At 32.5% G+C, this 20,979-nt stretch overlaps 3 protein-coding genes across 3 annotated transcripts; 1 reads left to right on the top strand and 2 right to left on the bottom strand.

Moving 5' to 3' along the window:
• The first annotated feature begins 187 nt into the window (after positions 1 to 187).
• Positions 188 to 4,155, top strand: LOC6641961 (homogentisate 1,2-dioxygenase). Its single transcript, XM_002064990.4, has 7 exons — positions 188 to 217; positions 1,767 to 2,036; positions 2,097 to 2,404; positions 2,461 to 2,591; positions 2,793 to 3,074; positions 3,665 to 3,846; positions 3,901 to 4,155. The coding sequence occupies exons 1-7, from the start codon at positions 203 to 205 to the stop codon at positions 4,024 to 4,026; spliced, it is 1,314 nt and encodes a 437-aa protein (XP_002065026.1). The 5' UTR covers positions 188 to 202; the 3' UTR covers positions 4,027 to 4,155.
• On the bottom strand, positions 4,134 to 19,395 carry LOC6641960 (guanylate cyclase 32E). The gene is made up of 23 exons (XM_047010743.1): positions 19,066 to 19,395; positions 11,712 to 11,845; positions 11,523 to 11,634; positions 11,192 to 11,266; positions 10,992 to 11,099; positions 10,304 to 10,427; positions 10,086 to 10,239; positions 9,558 to 9,642; positions 9,309 to 9,461; positions 8,147 to 8,299; positions 7,905 to 8,086; positions 7,715 to 7,823; positions 7,594 to 7,660; positions 7,436 to 7,533; positions 7,072 to 7,382; positions 6,834 to 7,003; positions 6,585 to 6,774; positions 6,378 to 6,518; positions 6,215 to 6,310; positions 5,044 to 5,140; positions 4,783 to 4,989; positions 4,574 to 4,732; positions 4,134 to 4,520 (listed from the first exon to the last, which is right to left on the bottom strand). The coding sequence occupies exons 1-23, from the start codon at positions 19,387 to 19,389 to the stop codon at positions 4,182 to 4,184; spliced, it is 3,588 nt and encodes a 1,195-aa protein (XP_046866699.1). The 5' UTR covers positions 19,390 to 19,395; the 3' UTR covers positions 4,134 to 4,181.
• LOC26529895 lies at positions 13,681 to 14,485 on the bottom strand. Its single transcript, XM_015178487.3, has one exon. The coding sequence runs from the start codon at positions 14,382 to 14,384 to the stop codon at positions 13,734 to 13,736; it is 651 nt and encodes a 216-aa protein (XP_015033973.1). The 5' UTR covers positions 14,385 to 14,485; the 3' UTR covers positions 13,681 to 13,733.
• Positions 19,396 to 20,979: the final 1,584 nt, after the last annotated feature.

The following is a 20,979-nucleotide window of genomic DNA, read 5'->3' as shown; positions in this document are numbered from 1 at the left end:
GGAGGCAGGGCATATTCAACATATGGAACACGAAACGCTACAGAGACCGGCTTTCTATCGACTAGTTTAGTGACCGGCAAGTATTCAAAACATCTAGAATTGGGGGGCTGGAAAACAGGTGGCTAGGATAGATCGCCCCACATATAAATAGAAGCGTTCTTTGGCCCAGCATCTTTAGAGTAACATTGACACTTGACTAGAGATGTCGGAATACAAGGTAATGAATCGAAACTGGTGAACAGGTTTCATTTGATTGCGGATCAATAAATGCAGTGAACTCTAAACTTTCGACCATTGTGGATTATTCGTGTCCTTAAGTGACTTTATATAATCTACACAATCAAATTCTGTGTAAATTTTAGTGTTTAATTAAACTACAATTCGACTATGATAAAGCAAACAGTGACAAAATGAAAATCATTTTCTATTTGACCCATTTAAAATGTGAAACGTGGAGATCAACGATTTCTTAATTTTATTCCTTATATAAAGTGTAAAATAAAGTGCAGAGTTCACAACAAAATTAAGTGAATAAGCGAATGAAGGACTCTTTGAAATAATATGATTAGGGAGTGCAGATTTAAAAACTTTTTTCGCCTTTCTATTTAATAAATGCATTTTCACAAAAATTTAAATACATTCTAACGAATTAGAAATGTAAATAATATATCCAGAACGGCAAATGATTTGTTTTATTTTTTCTTGATTCTTAAATTTAATTTTTCAAGATTTTAAATTTGTCTTGTCAAACTATTTTCGAAAGTTAAATAAAAGGTTAGAACTGAGTTCGGTCCCTTTAAATTATGAATCTCAAAAAATTTGTTGCTTTTTTGAATTAAAAGTGAAGTTAAATTTCTAACACTGGAAAACGGTTGCAAAAATGTATATTGTGTGCTTTAAAGATAATTTTAAAATATGAATAAATTTTTATTAAATATATTATAAACCCTATATATTTCAACACTTAATGTATCTTTAGTAAAGTTTTACATAAATAGATGCGATTCTTCGCATGTTTCTTGGCAAATAATGGATTTGAGATAAACAAACCGGATTTGCTAATGCGATATTGGTTAATTAACAATCAAAAAGTGTTTAATTGTGGAATAGAATACTTGAACAATCAAAAAACGTTTATTTATGTTTTTTTTTTAATGTTCTTTATTGTTATGAGTGTCTACAAGTCCTTCGATATTTTGATTGACATTATACGTATATATTTTACATTTTTTAATAGAAATCTTTTAAAAAAATGCATCTTTGATTATTAGCAAATTTATTCCACACCTAATTCAGACTGCAATCTTTAAAAAAGTTTCACCGACTTGAAAAATGTCATTCCCTAAAAAATTGACTAAAAGTTGTTTCTTAAACATAAGAAATTTTATGGTTTATTCGCTTGAAGCTTTAATTCACTTGATACTTGTTCAATAAAAAAAATATTTTCAAACTTTACAGATTTTAAATGTGTTGGAAAATAATGTTTTCAAAATCGTCTCTTAGCATTTAGCTTTGTGGTAATTAATCTTTTAATTACCCAATTCTTTTTTTTTAAATTCATTGTCCAAAACTCCAAAAGACTAGTATGATACTGTCTCACAATCCTTTTAAAACTCTATAGCTGTATTGTACATAGATTAGATTAGAAACTCGAGACAAACAATAAACTAATATTTTTTTTTAAAATAACTGAACATTAAGTGTTAACAAACCCTTCCTTCAATATAAATAAAATTTTTATTAATGTTAAATTACTCATCTTTCAGTATTTGTCGGGATTCGGATCGCATTTCTCATCTGAAGATGAACGATGCCCCAACTCCCTGCCGATTGGACAAAACTCTCCACAAATATGCCCTTACAAACTGTACGCTGAGCAACTTTCTGGTAGTGCTTTTACAGCACCACGAACTGAAAATCAAAGAACTTGGCTATACAGAAGACTTCCATCGGCGGTCCATCAGCCATTTAAGCCATTCGTTGGAGCCAAATACTTTACTCAGAATTGGAATGAACAGCCACCAAATCCTAATCAGGTAAGCCAATGAGTCCCAGTTAAACGAAGACATATCCTACCATCCCAAACTTTCATTTAGCTACGTTGGAAACCATTTGACCTACCCACGGAGAGGAAGAAGCCTGTAGACTTTGTTCAAGGATTGCACACCGTTTGCGGTGCTGGTGATCCTCGTGTTCGCCATGGCCTAGCCATTCATGTCTACCTATGCAATGTGTCTATGGAGAATTCGGCTTTCTATAATAGCGATGGCGATTTCCTGATTGTACCTCAGCAAGGAGTCCTCGACATAACGACTGAGCTGGGCAAAATGACAGTGGCCCCAAATGAAATTTGCGTTATTCCTCAAGGAATACGCTTTGCTGTCGGAGTGGATTCAGTCAGCAGGTTAGCTTGGATTGAATACAAGTGAAATATTTTAATTTATATTAATTTCATCTTAGGGGTTATATACTTGAAGTATATGATGGCCATTTTTGTCTACCTGATTTGGGTCCAATTGGTGCGAATGGTTTGGCTAATCCAAGAGATTTTCAAACTCCTGTGGCTTGGTTCAATGATAAGCAAGTTGAAGGTATGATCTTCTATAATTTATCTCCCTTTATGCTCCCTAAAGTATGCAACATGCAATGGATGATTTGGTTTTTGACAGCTAAAAAGAAGTTTGGCTATATTCCATATTAAATCTTAGCTTCTTGCTCTGTTTTTTGCATATTTTTGATCAATTTCTTATCTCTAGATCCACTAACTTTACTAATTGTTTTCTCAATTTCAGATTTTAATGTGATTTCGAAATATCAAGGTGGCTTATTTGTGGCCAAACAGAATCATACCGTTTTCGATGTTGTTGCCTGGCATGGCAATTATGTGCCATTTAAATATGATCTTAATAAATTCATGGTTATTAATTCCGTAAGCTTTGATCACTGTGATCCAAGTATATTTACGGTCCTCACGTGTCCGAGTTTACGTCCTGGCACAGCTATAGCCGATTTCGTGATATTTCCACCACGATGGTCTGTGCAAGAGCATACATTCCGTCCTCCATATTATCATAGTGAGTTGAAACTTATTTAACATTTAATTCATAATAAAATTGATACAATATTGATCCATATTATGTGATAAAATTTCAAAACTGCAGAAATTTGCCTTGAGACTTAATATTTACAACAAAATTTTGAAACACTCTCAGAATATCCTTTTTTTCTCAACGTCTTTGTCCGACCTTTATTATTTCTATAAAATTCAAATATATTTTCATAAAATATATCATTAGATTGCGAAACAATTTTAAAAGAGATTTTTTATGTGAATTAGTGTTGAAAAACGGTATTAAAATCAAAAAATTTGATAAACAATTAGAATATTTGAAGTATTTTTTCTCCCTTATCTTTGATCTGAGAAAAATAAGCAGTAGACTATCCAATAAGGTGATCTTTGCTCTATCTAAGTTATTCAGATATCATCACAAATAATAAGAAGTTTACTAAGTTTTTTTAAAATTATGATTAAGTTTTCACACAAATCTCTGGAAAAAGATTTTGAGTTTTGCCCTTCCTATATACACTTTCTCGCAGGTTTTGTTATATGTACGCTCAAGTCAAAAAACCAATTTATCACAAAGCTTTATTTTTATTCTGACAGGAAATTGCATGAGTGAGTTTATGGGTCTTATATTGGGACGCTATGAGGCAAAAGAAGATGGCTTTGCTGCTGGCGGTGCTACGCTTCATTCGATGATGACTCCACATGGTCCAGATGTCAAGTGCTTTGATGGTGCCTCCAAGGCCAAGTTGGTACCAGAACGTATTGCTGAGGGAACTCAGGTTTGTCAAGAGCTGTAATCCCAAGTATCTAGTAACTGAAAATTGAGTTTTCAGGCATTTATGTTCGAGACTTCGCTTAGCTTGGCCGTAACCAAGTGGGGAGAGGAAACCTGCCAGAAATTAGATGCCGAATACTATGAATGCTGGCAATCTTTAAAGGATAACTTTACCATTCAATAATGAAGACTTGGCTTGGCTTTAATTGGGTACAATATCCAAAAAATTACACTCACACACACACATACATACATAATCCTTATTGCTAGATAAATACAACCTTATGTGGTATACTCGTTTTAATTGATCTAAGAGTCCATTGTTTTTTTTTTTTTGGCTTAAAGACGAAATGTAATGCTCGGTGCAGAACGTGGACTTCGATTGCTAAGAGCTTGGCTACCATTTAAGCGGCAAACACACAACTGATTGCAATTAATCTGTGTTGGGGCGGTTATTTTTTGCAGAGACTGTGGCTCATGGGTTACATTATCATCGGATCGACGACTGTATAAACACTTTGTGGCACAATTGCAGGAGCCCGTGTTGCGAAACTGCGACATCATCGACATGGTCATCGAACAATGGGTATCCAATGTATCCACAGTGCTAATTAGATCGGGAGCTAGCTCGGACTGGGTACGATTGGTCAGCCAATAGGTTCGCATATCACCCTTACCCTGTAAATCGTTAGGCCAAGTTATTTAGGCAAAGACTTTCTGACTCATCTCACCTTGATGTTGGTTAGTCCTCGTTCAATGCAAGCATAACCGCCTATGGTTACAAGAAGTTGATAAGTTTCTTCTGAGATGTGGATTTTCATCGATTCACTAGTGCTTTCCATTCTGGAGGCCGTGTTCACAGTGTCACCAAATAAGCAATATCTTGGCATCTGTTTTAAAAATGGGTTAGAAACTATATAAAATGAATTCTCCTATTTACCTTCTGGCCTACAACACCAGCTGCACATGGTCCAGAATGTATGCCAATGCGAATTTGCATAGTTTCAGTTGGCTTATGCTGAATTTTCAAATTTCCCACATGCTCGAGTAGATGTAGGGCAAGGGATGCAATTTCACCAGCATGACGATTTCCATTGTGCAGGGGCAATCCTGACACCACCATATATGCATCGCCAATTGTTTCAACCTAGAAAATATATTCTTTATTGATATCATCTGGTATTTGTATAAATTTTCTTACCTTATACACATCATAATTGGATATGATGGAGTCACAACAAGTGTACAAATCATTTAGCATTTCCACAACCTCAAATGGAGTGCTAGTGGTGCAAAGACTTAAAAATAATAATACAAAAATACAAATTAATTTGGTGGGAAAGAATTTTTGTTAAAAATATGTCTGAAAACTGTCTAAAACTATTTGAAATTTTCAAGAAGAATTTTCTCAAGAACATCTGTGGTTGCATTTCTAAAAAATCGCCCTAACCATTTGAATTTGTGCTTCTATTTCGTAATACTTGAAAATTTAGTGAAATTTTATAGATAATGGAATGAAAATTGGCCAAATTTTTAAATTTAGTTTATTTAAAGTTAAAGCATATAGGAAAAGTCGAAATGCCATTTATAAAACTTTTGTAGCGTTGGCGAACTTTTTTGATTGATATCAAACCTTTTTGTTAGCCGGTTCGAGATCGATAAATAAGGGTTTCTAAAGTTTAGAACTCCATGTCGGAATGACGACAGACGTCTGAAATTCCACTAAAGACGATCTTCAGAAGAGACATATTGGGAAATAATTGTAAAAGGAATCAAGATTTTATTCCATTGTTTTATTAATCGACCTCGAGCTGAGAAACAAAATGATTTTACATTTATAAAAATTCGAGGTAAATAAAATGTCCGAGTATCTTTCTTGAGGTACCTTGAGACATTATCTGCCTTTACATTAATTAAATTAAATTTATAGCCAATTTTTATAGTTTTAAAGACATTTTCGTTATAAAATGTGAAAAAAACATGTGTTGTATTTAGAACTTGGTTAAAGAATTGCTTTATTAAGTTTATCGTTATTTTTGTCATAGTTTTTCAACTACATAGCTTTAATATCAAACTAAAGATTGTCATTAAAAAATTTAGAATCGTTGGGTAAAATTTATAGGATTTCTTGGACACTCTTCCATAAAAGAATTCTGCCATATTTTATCAGAAAAGGTGGCTACATTAGGCAAACATTAGGCTCTGTCTCTTCGATGCGGTTTTTTAAGTATTACATACTCTCCACTTTGTGATAAGACTCGACTTGTCAATGTTTTTGCACATTTAAAAGATTTGTCGTGTTGAGCAGTGTATATATATACATTCATCAATATGGCCGCACTATTAGTAAGTACAAATTAGGTAGTACTTACTGTGTAAAGCCCACAATATCGCTAAATAGAATGGTGACACAATCAAAGCATTCCGCTTCCACAGGATCACCACGTTTCAGTAATTCGGCTACAGTTCTGGAAAGTTTTTCTCTCATTAGATTATTATTAGGCCAAGTTATTTAGGATATGTATAGCAACATACTTGGGAAGCATTTGATATAAGAGCATATCTGTTTTCTTTTTCTCTTCATAAAGTAGATTCGTACGTTCCTGGACTAGACCTTCCAGATTATAAGCATATTTCTCCATTATGGCCAGCATGTTATCAAAAATATTTGGTTTACTATGAAATTGAAAAGGTTGTTATAATGTTTAAAGTAATTTTGATTTATTTAAGCATTAAACTTACAGTCCAGCTTGAAGCTCCTTTAAACGCATACGTACGAGCCTTATATCCGGACGTATTTCTGGATCTTCTTCCCAACATTGACGCAAACATTGCCGTATATAATCGGGTATATTTAAATGCGTGTGTGTTAGAGCTGGACGAAATATGCCATGTTGCAACAATTCTGGACACTTGACAAATTTAATAATTTCTAGGATACAATGTTCGGCATTATCAATTTCAATTTTGGCAATGAAAACTAACAATTACCCTCTTTTGAGTAAGTGGTGTCGCCCCATGGTCCTTTGCGACCAATCATTTCGTAAAGAAGGATTCCAAATGAATAGACGTCACCTTTCTGTGACCCTCGCGCTGGCCGATATGAATCCCTCAAAAGCTCCGGCGCCATACAAAGAGCACGTTTCAATTCCAATTCAGTTCTGTAGTTAATTTTCATACATTCATTGGCAACACTTAAATATAGATTGTGTTAGTATACATTTCTTACTTATTTGGCTCTTCTTCACCCGACTTGAGTTCGTGTAGGCCAAAGTCAGATATTTGGCATACCCAACGTGAGTCGATAAGACAATTGCTTGAACGTAAATTTCCATGTGATATTATCTCTGAATCGTGTAGATATATCATGCCCTTTAATATGTCCGAAACTAATGATGATATAAACATATGATCCAAGTGAAGATCTTCATTGGCCAAAACATCTTCCAGGCTGCCCCGTGCACAGTATGTGGTGAAAATGATCACCGAGCCATGCTCCAAAGAGGCCCCAATGAAATTAATTATGTTTTCATGTCGCACCTAAAGTGCACAGTTAAAACTTAGATAATACCTCCCACTAGACATTATCTTACCTCTCGCATTAGCTTCAATTCCTTACGAATTGAACGTGTTATATCCACATGTTTTTTGTGTATTTTTTTCATTGCCACAATATTACCACGAAAAAGTGCTTATTTAAAAAAAAAAAAATGTGAAAGCATTTTCCATCAATTAAAATGAATCAACTTACCTATATTAGTAAAGGATCTCTTGTTGGGTTCTCCTACAACAAGAATACTTTGACGGCATATCTGAAACTATAAAAAACAAATTAAAAGTCCTTCAATATTGCTTCTTCGAAAATATCATACAATATTCTTATGCGATGGATTATTATATTCGCCAAGATTTATGACTGTGACCTCCTTCATGTCCACTTTCCACAATAGACCGGCCAGTGTCTGTTCATATCGATAATGCCTTTAAAGAAACACATAAATAATTTAACCATATATACATATATAGTTATATATATATATATATATATATCTTTGACTTTACTTGACCAATAGAGCAATAGCCACTATAAGAACTAAAGCAAATAATGGTCCTGTGGCCAGATAACGCCAATCGAGCTTTTTTCGAGGACACAATTCACCATGAAAGCCACAGAGTGGCTCAGCCAAAGGTGGGCGACCATTTAACCATTGTATGGGTCTATCGTTTTTAATATATCGAAATTCCTAAGAAATAAATCGATCATATATAATTTTTTTATAAAGTTTTGTAAGTAATTGACTTACTGGTATAGGAGAATTTTTGTTGTATACGAAATAACCCACTGGTAGCATGGACATTTTGGCCAAGGATCCGTGATTAGCGCTACTACTAAAATCATTTTGTAATGTAATTACTGTGTAATTACCTTCGGCATCTCCATTAGAATCAATAAAAACCTAAATTGAAGAGAAGAGCCATAAGTGTGGACAAAAGTGGGAAGTTTATTAACAATACTCTGACAAATTTGAAAATTTTTTTAAATTCATAAAAGTGCAAATCTATATTCTGGCCACTATTTCCTCTTTCAGGTCACTGATCTCCATTGTTAAGAGTTAATACCAAAAAATATTTTAATTAATTTTTCTTAAATGATAATAATTATTATTTTTCCAATTTTTGAATTATTTTAGTTTGTTGTTAGGCTTTTACTCAAATATTGTTGAATTTTTTTTCTTAGAACTTTTTTTAGGGTGTTGTGAGACAGCTACTAAAATTTTGTAAAACTTGTGTATTCTTCAGATTTTTTGTTGTACGGAAAATATTAGTAAGAGTCTAGTATGAAAAAGTTTTGCAATGCCAACACAAAAACATAGTTTTAATATTAGGATTTTAACGTAGATTAAATCAAGTAAGCAGTTTAGGTGAGCAATCCAGGTGTAGCATACCTTAGCGCTAAAGATCTTTCCATGTCATATTAAATCGAATTTTTGATTTTAAGAAAAACTAAAAACTAAGCATTAAGGGTTGGAGTCGAAAGATGATGTATATTATTATTAACCTCATTTTGTTCAGTATACTTTAGGGCTAATAATCCCCAACCCTCGCATATTCAAGTTGTTTAAAATGTTGTGGTTAAGCATTTAGTGTAAATTTTAAATTATTCGAATAGTTAAGTAGAAATACTTGGTATTCTTTTAATAAATTGCCGTTTAAATGAAAACTCAGTCCAACGAATAATCAGTTTTGTAAATGACAATAAAATGTTTTATTTAAAAGTGAAAAAACTACCACTTAAAAAATGAAAGCTTCTAAAAAAATATAGAGTTTCGATTGCGACAAAATAAAGCAAGTTTAATCACTTCAAGAGCTTATATTTTCTTCTGATTAAAAAAAACAAAGAAACTAATTAATTTACTGATATTAATTTTATGGACACATGTACTAAAAGCTTATCAAATTACTTACATCAAATCCCTGTATGGAATGGTATGATCTGTTAAATATATGGCTCATTATTAGGTTTCCATCATAGATGTCACCTCCATTCTTAAGAACTTCTGTAACTGCTCGAGCATAAATCATTACACTATCATATAAATGTAGTCCATGTATGGGAACCTAACAAAAGAAAGTTTTCCAAAAAACTCAAAAATTACTCTTTAGATTTGAAATTTGTTCTTTCAAATTGTAGAATTTGATTCAGGAAATACCTACCGATATGTTTTCGTAGACGCGCTGATGATATGGCAATTTAAAAGGTGCTTTTAATGCATACTCTTTTATTTTGTTACAGATGTCGCTATAAGTTTAATACAAAAACACAAAAAAAAAAGAAAAACAAGTTTGGGAATTCAGTTTATAGAGGGGACAATTTCATTTCTTCGTGCATAAATGTCATGCAAAGTCTCAGATATGAATATGATGTAAATGAATCTACGATAATTTTTAGGGATAATGATTAAGAGGAAATGTTAGTACCTGATTTTGGACATATCAAATCAATTGTTAAACAAATGCGAACAAAATCACGTACAATTAAGTTACTAAGAGATAGATAGAATTACCGAATGTGGGGATTTTGTGGATATGTCATGCTTATTTTTATAACTGAACGAAATGAGATTTTATCCAGTGATTTGCTCTTTTCTTTTCTAATATAAGGATCTAAATAATCTGGAATAGATGGTGCATGCATTAGAATCAAAGGACCAAGACCAAATTGTGGTCCAAGGCAAATTCTACTCACTACGTTCCATAATGTTAACACGTCGATTTGAATCATAGATCTCATCATCCACCGATATGACAATATAATCACCGCTTTCGAGTAGTTTTCGATTTTGCAAACCACGTACAAAGTCAACCATGGCAATATGTTCACCAATGAAAACGTATACTAATTGAAATAGTAAAAAAATAGTTTTGATTCAAAATAAATTGTAACTTATTCGAATCCTTACTGCGTGTCGTTGAGTAAGTTTCCTCGATAATCTTTTCAATTTGAGAAAGTGTCTTCTTAATGGGTATATAGTCTGATATATATTTGAAGTGATTTATAGTGAAATTTCTAGATTCAGCTAGCTCCTATAAAAAAAAAATTGAAAATATAATATTATTTATTAGTAATAGTTATTTAAAGTAAAAGTATAAAAGACTTTTGTATACCATGCAGCTAGTGAAAACAGTTATTTCCAATTGGCTATACCGCTTATTCATACGGCCACTATGGCGCCTCTAGCGGCCTACCATTTTTCTTACTTCACCTGATGAAAAACGTTTATACACATAACTTGTCTATTTTTACATTGATTTTTAAGAAATTTGCTTAACAGATAGACAATGATTTTAAACATTAGTGTACCAAATTTGATAGCGATGTTCAAAGTAGTAAGAAAGGATCACACGATCTGCGTAAAAATTTCACAATTTGACGAAAATATATTTAGTTTCTCTAGCTTTAATAGTTTAAGAGTTTTAGGTGTTGAAACAGACAGACAGATCAGATAGGCAGATAGACATGTCTACTTTACTAAGTATATAAGATTAAACAATCTATTTCTGCTTTTAACATACAGTTAGTCATCTCTAATATACCATTTCACTTATTTAGGTGCATGGCATGCAACAAATGATTATTTGAAATCTTACCTGTATAGCTCGTGCCACATCAGAACCCCAAATAGGCTTAGAACTTACAACAATTGTTAGTTTCTTCCAATGAAAGGCATTCAGAAGGCTTATGACACTCTTGGAAACCTAAATCCAAAACAGACATGTATGTATATGTATGTGTGAGTGAGTGTGTTGTATAGCAACGTAAACTTGAATGCATTTATATTAAGAATTACCTTCGAGGCAGGTGCAAGTGTTCTTGCATAGGTATGAAACGTGCTCTTGTTGGAGACAATTGAGTCTGAGCATTTCTAAATCGAAAGAGAATGAAAATTTAATTTAAATCATACACATACTTAAATTCAGCTTTGTTTGGATGTAGCCTTTCCTTTTTTTTTTTTTTTTGCTCTCTTGATTATGCATAATGCAAATGATTTTTATTTTAGACTTTGTCTATGTTCAATTCTGTCAAAATGGCTCACAAATAATTTGCACAATTATTTCAAATCACTGACTATGAAACCCATAGGGCCAAATAAATTGTCAAAATGAATTAATATGACTTACAAACGACAACATGGGCATATTCCAGGCTGAGGCCAACAATGCTTCGGTTGTGCAGCTTTCGGCGGGTCCAATAAAGGCTGTCACTCCCGCATCCCTCATTTCTGTCATTAATCTATAATTGACAATCAGACCAAGAGGAGTTCCATTTGACATGCATATTTTATGCGTATATATATAGATTGGCTTTACCTCAACGGTTTCACACGATAGGCACTCATTTTGTGACCTATATCAACATTTTTGAAGGACAACGTTTTGCCTGGCAAAAGGTCAGGATTCTTGTTAACATCCTTGACAGCAAGGGGTAAACCACCAAGAGTTACCTGTGTAAAAATTCAATAGCAACTAATTAGTTCTAATGTGGTCACAGTTCTAATGTGGTCACACATATGTACATACATATCTTGTTTATGTGATGCTTTATGCAGAGGTAATTTAAAATTACACTGAACAAAATGTCTTTAAAAGTCATCTTCATATTTTTTTTATTGTAAATGGAAAATTCTCTCTCGTTACTTTACAAAAGTAACCCCCTTTAAAAGGTTTGGGGCTTTTAAAAACTCATTGCACAGTATAACTTTAAAAAAAATATTGCTCAATTTTTTTATTTCTCAAAAATTTCTAAATATTTCGTTATGATATTTTATAATACACATTTAATATTTTGGAAAATATGTCATTGAAATTTTATGACTTGTTAAAATTAAAGAAATTTTTAACAATAAATACTAAAAAAGTGTTGAAATTTTAAATTTTTATTAAATTTTAAAGATGCCAATGGTAATAAATATATTAGTCTAGTGGCGTTTTTAGCAATAAAAATTATGATAGTTTGTATGGCAAAATAAATTGTGTTATTATAAAAATTTATTTATAGTTTATATACGATTTTTAGCATTAGATCGAAAGATAAATGTTAGAGACTTTTTGGCAGTGGTTTTCTCCAAATCGAAAGTTGGAGCTAATTTAACTATTAACTATTTAGGAGCCGAGAAAATCAAAACTAAAATCAATAAAAAAACGTCTCAAATTCGTGGCCGCCACTGTATATATTGATAATTTTATACTATTAAGAAAAAGTTAAACTTAGCATTGGTTTATATATTGGCCTTTTTTTTGCGAGTGCTTGAAATTCATGTACCTTTTGGGTCTTAACCAAAATAATAAAGAAACCCAAATTCACCAAAACACATGGTCAAATAATTCCCAAACTCTAGTCTTTATTTCGTATATTCCAGTGAATTTTACTTGTGCTTTATTGATATTATTCCACGAAATTTGTCAACCGCAGCACGCAAAACCAAATATTTTCAATTACGAGTGCCCCCGCCCCCCCTTTGAGGGCGAGCCTTGAAGGGCCAAGCGAAAATTTTATGTTGGGATTCGCATTGAATGTTAAATGGAGTGAAATAGTTTTTTGGGTCGCATAATATTTGAGACATTGCTATTAATGTGGCCCAAAATTTGCAATTTAATTTGGTGGCAAGTGCTAGAACACAAAAGGCTGCTACAACAACAAATAAGTAAGAACAAACTATAATTTTCTTGTTATTTGTGATTTGTTTTTTGCTTTTACCCTATACATATGTAATCTTGGCGGGTAGTGGATACAAAATTGAATAAGTAAACTTTGCCTTTATTCTCATAATTATAGTATAGGTTTATAGAGAAAAAGTGGATGCACAGCATCAGTCGTCTATTTTTTTTCATTCTACCAATCATTACGTATACGCACGGTGTGACAGCTAAACTGACCACATTCAGGATAATTCTTTTATGGTAATTGATATGATTGTGGCATGCTTCATGCTTTAAAATTATTGTTTTGTATTCCCCAAAGACAGTAAAATATGAAAATTTGTGTTCAGTCCACCATTTAACATATTTACGAGATTATGTATTTAAATGACAAATATTTATGGTCATTACAGCTCAAAAAAAAATAACTTTGGCTAATCGGTTGTCCGGGGTGTATATTTTGCCACTATTAGCCGGTCTAATACCTAGTCGATTTATTATTAATTAATTTGTCATTTATCTCATAAGAAGTGTAAAATATGCAATAAATGGGTAGATTGATTTATTTTATAATGTTAGGAGATAATTTTCTGACTAGATTAAATTCTGTTGAATAAGTAAATTTGCACACAAAATTGAATTACATTGTTAGCCATTTGATTTTTTTATTACATTGCCAGTTGTTTTGCATAGTTACAAAGTCAAGTCAATCATTTGGAACCCCAATAAAAGATTAATACTTCTTGCATATGAATAGATACCCTGATTATAGCGATCGATTTGACGACCCGTCATCAGTTTTTGATGTAATCTGAGGGCTATGAGGAAGCATACACTTGTGAGTGAAAGCAAGGCCATGCCATAAATTATGCAAAGCGACAGAGCCATATTAAATTGTCTGGCATTGTAGTAGGCCTCGTTCGACATGTATTCGTAAAGTTGGCATATATTTTGGCAAATCCCATAAAATCCCTTCAGGCTCCATGGCAGGATCATTAACAAGCTGCTTCGTTGCCAAATCGCCATGCTGGCCACACAAAGTCGCATTAATAAATGGCTTACGATTCCACTCGTATTTAAACGCAAATGAACCAAACCATATCCATATAGGAATCCAATCATAGCGAAACCCGAATACAACAGCGTATAAGCCAAGTCTAGTGGTGTCCATGAGTAGCTTAACTGAGCCGTGGGTCGTTGGTAAAAAAGTGAAGTATTTTCCAGTTTGATGGTAGGTTGCACTTCGCACAGAAGCAGACTTAACTCAAGTAGTGCAAATACCAGTAACAAATGATGAACACTGGCTAGCAAATGATCTATCAAATGACTAATAATGCGGGCCATTTTCTTGGAAATTTTTTGAACAAATTTTGACAAAAATTCCAATATTATTAGCTTTGAATTCTGAAAGCTAAGCTAACATGATGACTACAATAATCCAATTCCATTCGCTAGGATTGCCAACAGAAAAGGTCGCAATCGAAAGCTAATCAGCTTACACTTGGCTAAACCCATGAAATCGACAAGTGTACGATTCTTGAGCCTTTTTTTGTATCAATGTGCAAAACTTTAAGGTAGAACTAAGCAAGTAAATAAGTCGTCGCACTGATTTGGTTATACCCTGCACATACCTCAAATTCAATACATTAGATCCTTATATAGCTGATGCAATTTTGATCACTTATATTAGCACGACGGCACTTTGGCGTTTTTGTGACCTTTCAATGGTTCCACCACAAAACATTTCTATGTGGAACTCGGCCATTAATCTTCCGATTTTTATGAAATTTGGTGCACATCTTTATATTTCAAATTAGATTATAAAACGTTATAAATTGTGAAGAAAATTTAATTTTTTCGAAATTACTAAACTAAATTGTATAAAAAATTTATGCTTTTCTTGTTATAAAAGTTATATTTTATCCTAGACGGAGGTATATACCAAATTTGTTAGTTCTGTATTATCAGAAATTTTGGTGGTTTTACAAAAGATTGGCTAGGTTGGCTTGTCATTGGGCCTAATCGAATACATATACCTATATATGTATATATAGAGGTATAAATGGTGGCTCATTTCGCGATTTGATTTTAAATCAGTGTTAGGTATGGTAAAATTAATTTCTTTTAATTTGTATTCGCAATTTAGTTTCAAATTGAAAATTTTAAGAAATGTAACCCTGAAAACAATTTGAAAAATGTGTAAAACTATTTCTAAACTAATTAGTCTTTTAATACTTAAGATAACTGAAAAAAAAAATTTTAATTTTATAGAACAACCTAATTTTCTATTATTATTAAATGAATATCCTTTTTAGGACAGCCAATGTTTTCCTTAGCCTATTGCATACATTTTGCAGTCTTTGATGTACCCTTTTGGCCTATGGATGCAGGGTATCAACTTGTGTTTGCCCGGCGGATACAATATTTTGTCTCAAGCGTATCTACCTTATTTCCTTCTTTATTTAACTGCTATTTGATTGATAAACATCCGGGTATGGTGATGGACTCTTTCCCTATTTGAGGTGTATCCATTTCTAGGACACGTTTATGTTATTTATAATATTTTATATATGATTGAGTGGGGTCGAGAAGCTTTTGAGACATTTTACTTAGGAATACGTACTCATTCAACACTTTTAGCTCGATGACTCGTTTACCTCTTGAAATAGTTTTGATCATTTTATTGTAATTTTGTCACTGGCTCTGCTCGGATTAAAAAATTAAAGAAAATTTAAAGTTGGCTGGGTTTTAAAATTTTCTTTTTATTATTACATCATTGTGAATGCTCTTGAATTTATTTACTTACAGCTTATAAAAACAAACGCCATGGCAACATTTCTCAATGGAGCAGATAAAAAAGCACAAAAAAAAAAAACACACACCCATTAAAAAAGTATGTACATAGCAAGTGGGCAGTCAAATATTAAAGCATAAAATGCCTCAGAAATATTCAATTTAAATCAAAAAAAATTCAAGTATTTTCTATAAAGAAAAAACTTTTCATTATTGCATTTTAATTTATTTATTTTTGGTTCACCAGAGCAACAAAATCATAAAATTCATTGTTATAACCACTTGTGATGATTTTCATTTATACATTTTGCCACAATTCATTTGATGCATCCATTTGTATTCTATTATTTAATAATCCGCATCCATTTGACTATTTTAAGTTTGAGGGGGTTGCGAGGGCAAGCCAACAAAATTTTTATTTATATATCATGTCGTTTGAAAGATATGTAAACCCCAATTAGAATGGAAATATAATTAACCTTTTGATGTAAGCTCATCATTATGGGCTTTGTAATTAATATTGGGCTTTAACTTGTAATTACATTGAAGTCAAGAAGAGTTTAAAATGAACCCTTTGAAACGCTGCATTTTGGCAAACAGAGAAACACATTTGATATCATTTAAAGTTATTTTATTTGAGAGACAATAGAGTCCTTTAAGATTTTATTGAGAGCTTAGTTGATATATCTTAAGTTATTTAAAGAAACTGTGTAAAAGACAATCCGTTAAGTTGATGCGAAGCCTATACAAAGAGACGGATCGTTTTGAAAAGGTGGTGACTTATTTCTTAAAAGAGACTCCTTGTGGGGCGTGACCCATTTTGAACCCATCTGAAAAGTATTTACATGATCCACCATTTATGCCTTCATGGCGACAATGTCCTTTGCTATCCACTCAAAATTATGTGTTCCTATTTCGTCCAGTAAGTCAGTCTTCTTCTTTCTTAAAAACACTTTCAATTTGATCTAATTATATACTTTATAGACTCTAGAGTCTATTCTAGAATTCTTCCTTCTGTCAACAGACACAACAAAAAACTCAATAATGCAATATAGTTTTGTTAAGGATAATGATAATAAAGGTGGAACATTCTCACGTATTCAGTGTACCCTTTCGACCTATGCAAACGGTAGCCACGTTTCGTCCTTTTTTTTGTTAAAGTGTTCGCTTGTGCATAGGTAACCAAAATAAGTGAATAAATTTTAAATTGATTAAATAAATGATGAGAAACATAAAGGTATGTAAACATATTACATATATATATTGTTCCGAAGTTTTGACGACACCAATGTGGACAGGGTATAAAGAAAACTTTTGAAATTCTAAACGAGTTCTCATATTTGAGAAATTTACTTATCAAAAATGTTTTTTATATACAACCCATAAACAAATTAGATTTTCATAGAAGTGCCTACATTCGAGCTTGATTTATAAGTTATTAATAGGCATCAGATGTATTCACCAATCAAGTTCATATAACAAAGAAAAAAGCCACAGCCTATCGACCATATCCTGGTCCTCGAAAGCATGACAGGTGGATAATAATAGGTGGCTTATCTTGGCACTAAATTGTTGCCGCTTTGTTTATTTTACAAGATTCCATTTGCCGTGGGGAAATGTACATAAATTTTAAGAGTATTTGTCACACGTAAAAGCAAAATGTATACAAATGTAATGGCACTTACAGGATTAAAGATTAAACAAGACTTAAATGTGCACGTGCCAAAATGAAACCAACAATAATTAAACTTTTGCGAAAGTGTAAGAAAACCGATTAGATATGTGTATCAGAATATCTTCATGATTTTTTATTTTAATTGAATTAGAATTATGTCATTCTCAATAATTGAAAATCATGTCTCACCGCATTCAACAATTTGATTTATTTTTTTTTGTCAGAATGGAAGCATCTTCAACTACATAAAGTATATGTATTTTTGATTAGTATGAGGAAAAGTATTTATAGAGTAATGTTCTTTAGTCTGCGTATTTAGAACATTGCAATCTAGATGTTAAAATCTGATTTGTGGGGGTTTTGATATAGTATTTGTATATACAAGGTGGCGCAAAAGAAGTCATCCGGGCCAAAAGAAGTCATCCGATGTTGTTTGGGTCTCATTTTTTTCTAAATAAAAAAAACTTATGTTTATTTGGCCAATAAATTTCTCAATGTTTAAATAAACATAATTTAAAAACAGAATCAAAGTTTTTTATAAAAAAAAAAAAAATTGGAGCCAAACAACATCGGGTGACTTCTTTTGGCCCGGATAACTTCTTTTGCGCCACCTTGTATTAGATTCAACTGGATCATTCGACTATATGATTCAGTTTTCATAGAAGCAATCGATCAAAATTCGATTTTTAGGTCAGAAACTTTTATTTTTTGAAGCGATTCATAGAAATTAATTCATTGAAATTAATAACTTATAGGTTTAAATATTCACCATTATAGTTTTTGGATTATGATCTTTAATATGTTTGAAATGAAATTATCATAAAATTAACTAGGATAAGATTATTACACTTTTCAATGCTATCAATTTCATCGACATCGGTCGAATATATTATAACGACCTCTCATAGGATAGACTGGTGAAAAGGGCAACTTTTTTTTTTTACTTTTTTCAATTATCACCAAACTATGTAAGTTTTATGAATTAAGTTGTTATTGTGCAAACTTGATTAAGTCTATAGCTAACATATAAACATCCGATTTAGTTTGTTTGCCATTCCTTGTTGAAAATCCAAATTTTCAGCCTTCACCTTCACACCTTTTAGAATAGAAAATAGTAACACAAAAACGGGCAAAACTATCTAAACTTCAGCATTGCCGACGTTAGTCCTAATCTCTGGGTTTTAAATCGAAAAATATTCCAAATAAATAATAATTTTTTTCTATCACATATTAAATGTTTCGCATTAAACAAAATATTCATTTTCTTTTTGGGGCTTTAAAAGTTGTAAAGTGTTGAAAATTTCTCAAATGGCATAGCAGAAGCTTGATTTTTCACTTATTTGGCAATGTTTTTGACACTTGACATTTGTTCGTGCTCGAACTTTTAATAAGTTTTTTATTTTTGGATATGTATAAGTCGCGGCATTTTGCTTAAATTAAAAAGTTAAATTTTATTTTATGTCAAAGCTCGTTTTGATGTTGTTGAAATCAAAATACTCGTTGCTTGGCTTCCAAGTAGTTGATTTACATAAATAGGTGGGTGTTCTATGTACTTACACGCAAATGCGAATATTCCGCAAGGAATCCAATATTTATCGTATCTGATATGCGTCGCGTAGTTGTGGTTGTTGCTGCTGCTGCTGCCGATGCTGTTGCAGGTCTCTGGTTATCCTGACACAATAAACCCAAAACGATGGCTACAAGGATCAAGTGAATGACTTGCATATTCCATCCAAGGATGGAATGTACCAGTAAGCCTGGTCTCATTGAGAAAACGGAAGTAGAACGCGACATAAAGTGCAATAAAGTTTTATTTTCCACTGAAACTGACACCGGTTGGCAGACTTGATAGACAGAAAACCGCACTAAAGTACGCCACATGCACCACTTTCCAAAAGGGTTAAGCCTTTACGGCAAATTGTTATTAAAAAAAAACCCGTCGTTTGCGAATTTATTCAATATTAAGCCTTAACTTGTTGCTCGAGCGTAGTCCAGACCAGACTGCCAAGGCTCCCATAGTGGCTGGTGTCCTTTTATAGCATTAGCTTCGTGTCTACTTTTAGCTTCGGCAACGACCCGACCTAAGCCATCCGGCAGGGATAACAGCCCGCAAAAAAAAAAAAAACATCTAAGTGGTCTATGAATGAAAGCAGCAGCCCGTAACCCGTAAACCAACTGTCCCCAAAAAAGTGGGCGGAGGTCCGAAACAATTTATTCAGCCAAAAGAGTCCGTATCAGTAGTTGTCCGAAACTGGATTTGAAATTAAAGTGACCCAATATTGATACACATGGACATGGGGCAATCATCAGTAATAGATAACATATTTATTCCTATATTGGCATTCAAATAAATTAAACAACTTGTCAGATAAGGCCTTTTGAAGACGGTTACATCAGAAATTGGGAATTTTTTTTATGCGTGGGAGTCCAATGAATAAAGATAAATGATAAAAAATTTGTCAAGGTATCAGTTTAACCTTTACGTAACCCACTTTGTAAACATTAGGTGGAAAAAAAACACTTTTTATGGGTAACTCTAGACAATATTTAAATGCGTTTTTCCCCATCAGAGTTCAAGGTCAACATATGTGTGTGTGTGTGTTTGCGAGTGTGTGTATGTGTGCATGACACTGACACTGACCTGCACTTGAAAGCATTGTGGGAATGTCCTTTAAATAATTGAAATTCTCTACATTTCATTAGATTTGAATGAACAGGAAATAAGAAGGTCTCCCACCCATCCAACCATTCAAGGCTTAGGTGGGGGGAAATAAGTTTATAGCAAAATAAAACATACACAGGAAGTTTTGTCGGCCAAAATGTTTCCATGGAAATGTATCCAATGATGGGCATAGTCATGCTCTTTTCTATTGTATCCATGAGAGTGACAATGATCAAAGTAAAACATTAATTTGTTCTTGGTAATTAATTGCGTTGCAGTTATCATTTTTGGCAATACACTAGCCAATGGTAATACAAAACAATCTCAATAAGCATTAAAGTCTACAAAATGTATTCATTTTATTATTAGTGATAGTTTTGGAATAAGTTTTTAAAGCAATAATAATAATCAAGTCAACATGATGGTAAGACCATTATACTTTATACACTATATCCTCCATTTAGAAATTTGATATCTGAAACATAATGTACATTAGGGCAGGTCATTTTTTTTTCGCGAAAATCAAACCACCATATTTCTGAATATTTTGGATTAAGGGTTTTGTTGTTTTGGATTTGGTTTTATGTATTTAAAAAAAATAGTATTGAAAATACTTATAAAATTTGTTGTAATCAAATGAATGAGAATTGAGTCTGACATTTTCGGAAAATACGCTATTTTTTTTTTTTTCAAAACTTAAGTACTTAAAGAAACTAAACCCAAAACTTGAGCCGTCTCAGTGCGGACAAGGACTTCATTTTAGACAGATGGTTTCTTGGTAAATAAGTCTTAGAATTCTTCGATTATGA

The sequence above is a fragment of the Drosophila willistoni genome, assembly GCF_018902025.1.
Source record: "Drosophila willistoni isolate 14030-0811.24 chromosome 2R unlocalized genomic scaffold, UCI_dwil_1.1 Seg167, whole genome shotgun sequence".
Lineage (NCBI taxonomy): Eukaryota > Metazoa > Arthropoda > Insecta > Diptera > Drosophilidae > Drosophila > Drosophila willistoni.
The sequence above is the reverse complement of the archived record's forward strand: the minus strand, read 5'-3'. Positions and strand labels throughout refer to the sequence as shown.

Excerpts from the sequence above, each read along its gene's own strand:
- LOC26529895 (XM_015178487.3), bottom strand. The coding sequence starts at position 14,384 with ATGGCCCGCATTATTAGTCATTTGATAGATCATTTGCTAGCCAGTGTT.
- LOC6641961 (XM_002064990.4), top strand. Across the intron at positions 2,037-2,096 it reads AGCCACCAAATCCTAATCAG|CTACGTTGGAAACCATTTGA; the intron begins GTAAGCCAATGA and ends ACTTTCATTTAG. Across the intron at positions 2,592-2,792 it reads CAATGATAAGCAAGTTGAAG|ATTTTAATGTGATTTCGAAA; the intron begins GTATGATCTTCT and ends TCTCAATTTCAG.
- LOC6641960 (XM_047010743.1), bottom strand. The coding sequence starts at position 19,389 with ATGTGGCGTACTTTAGTGCGGTTTTCTGTCTATCAAGTCTGCCAACCG. Across the intron at positions 8,087-8,146 it reads ACAAAAATTCTCCTATACCA|GAATTTCGATATATTAAAAA; the intron begins GTAAGTCAATTA and ends TTTATTTCTTAG. Across the intron at positions 5,141-6,214 it reads GATATTGTGGGCTTTACACA|TCTTTGCACCACTAGCACTC; the intron begins GTAAGTACTACC and ends ATTATTTTTAAG.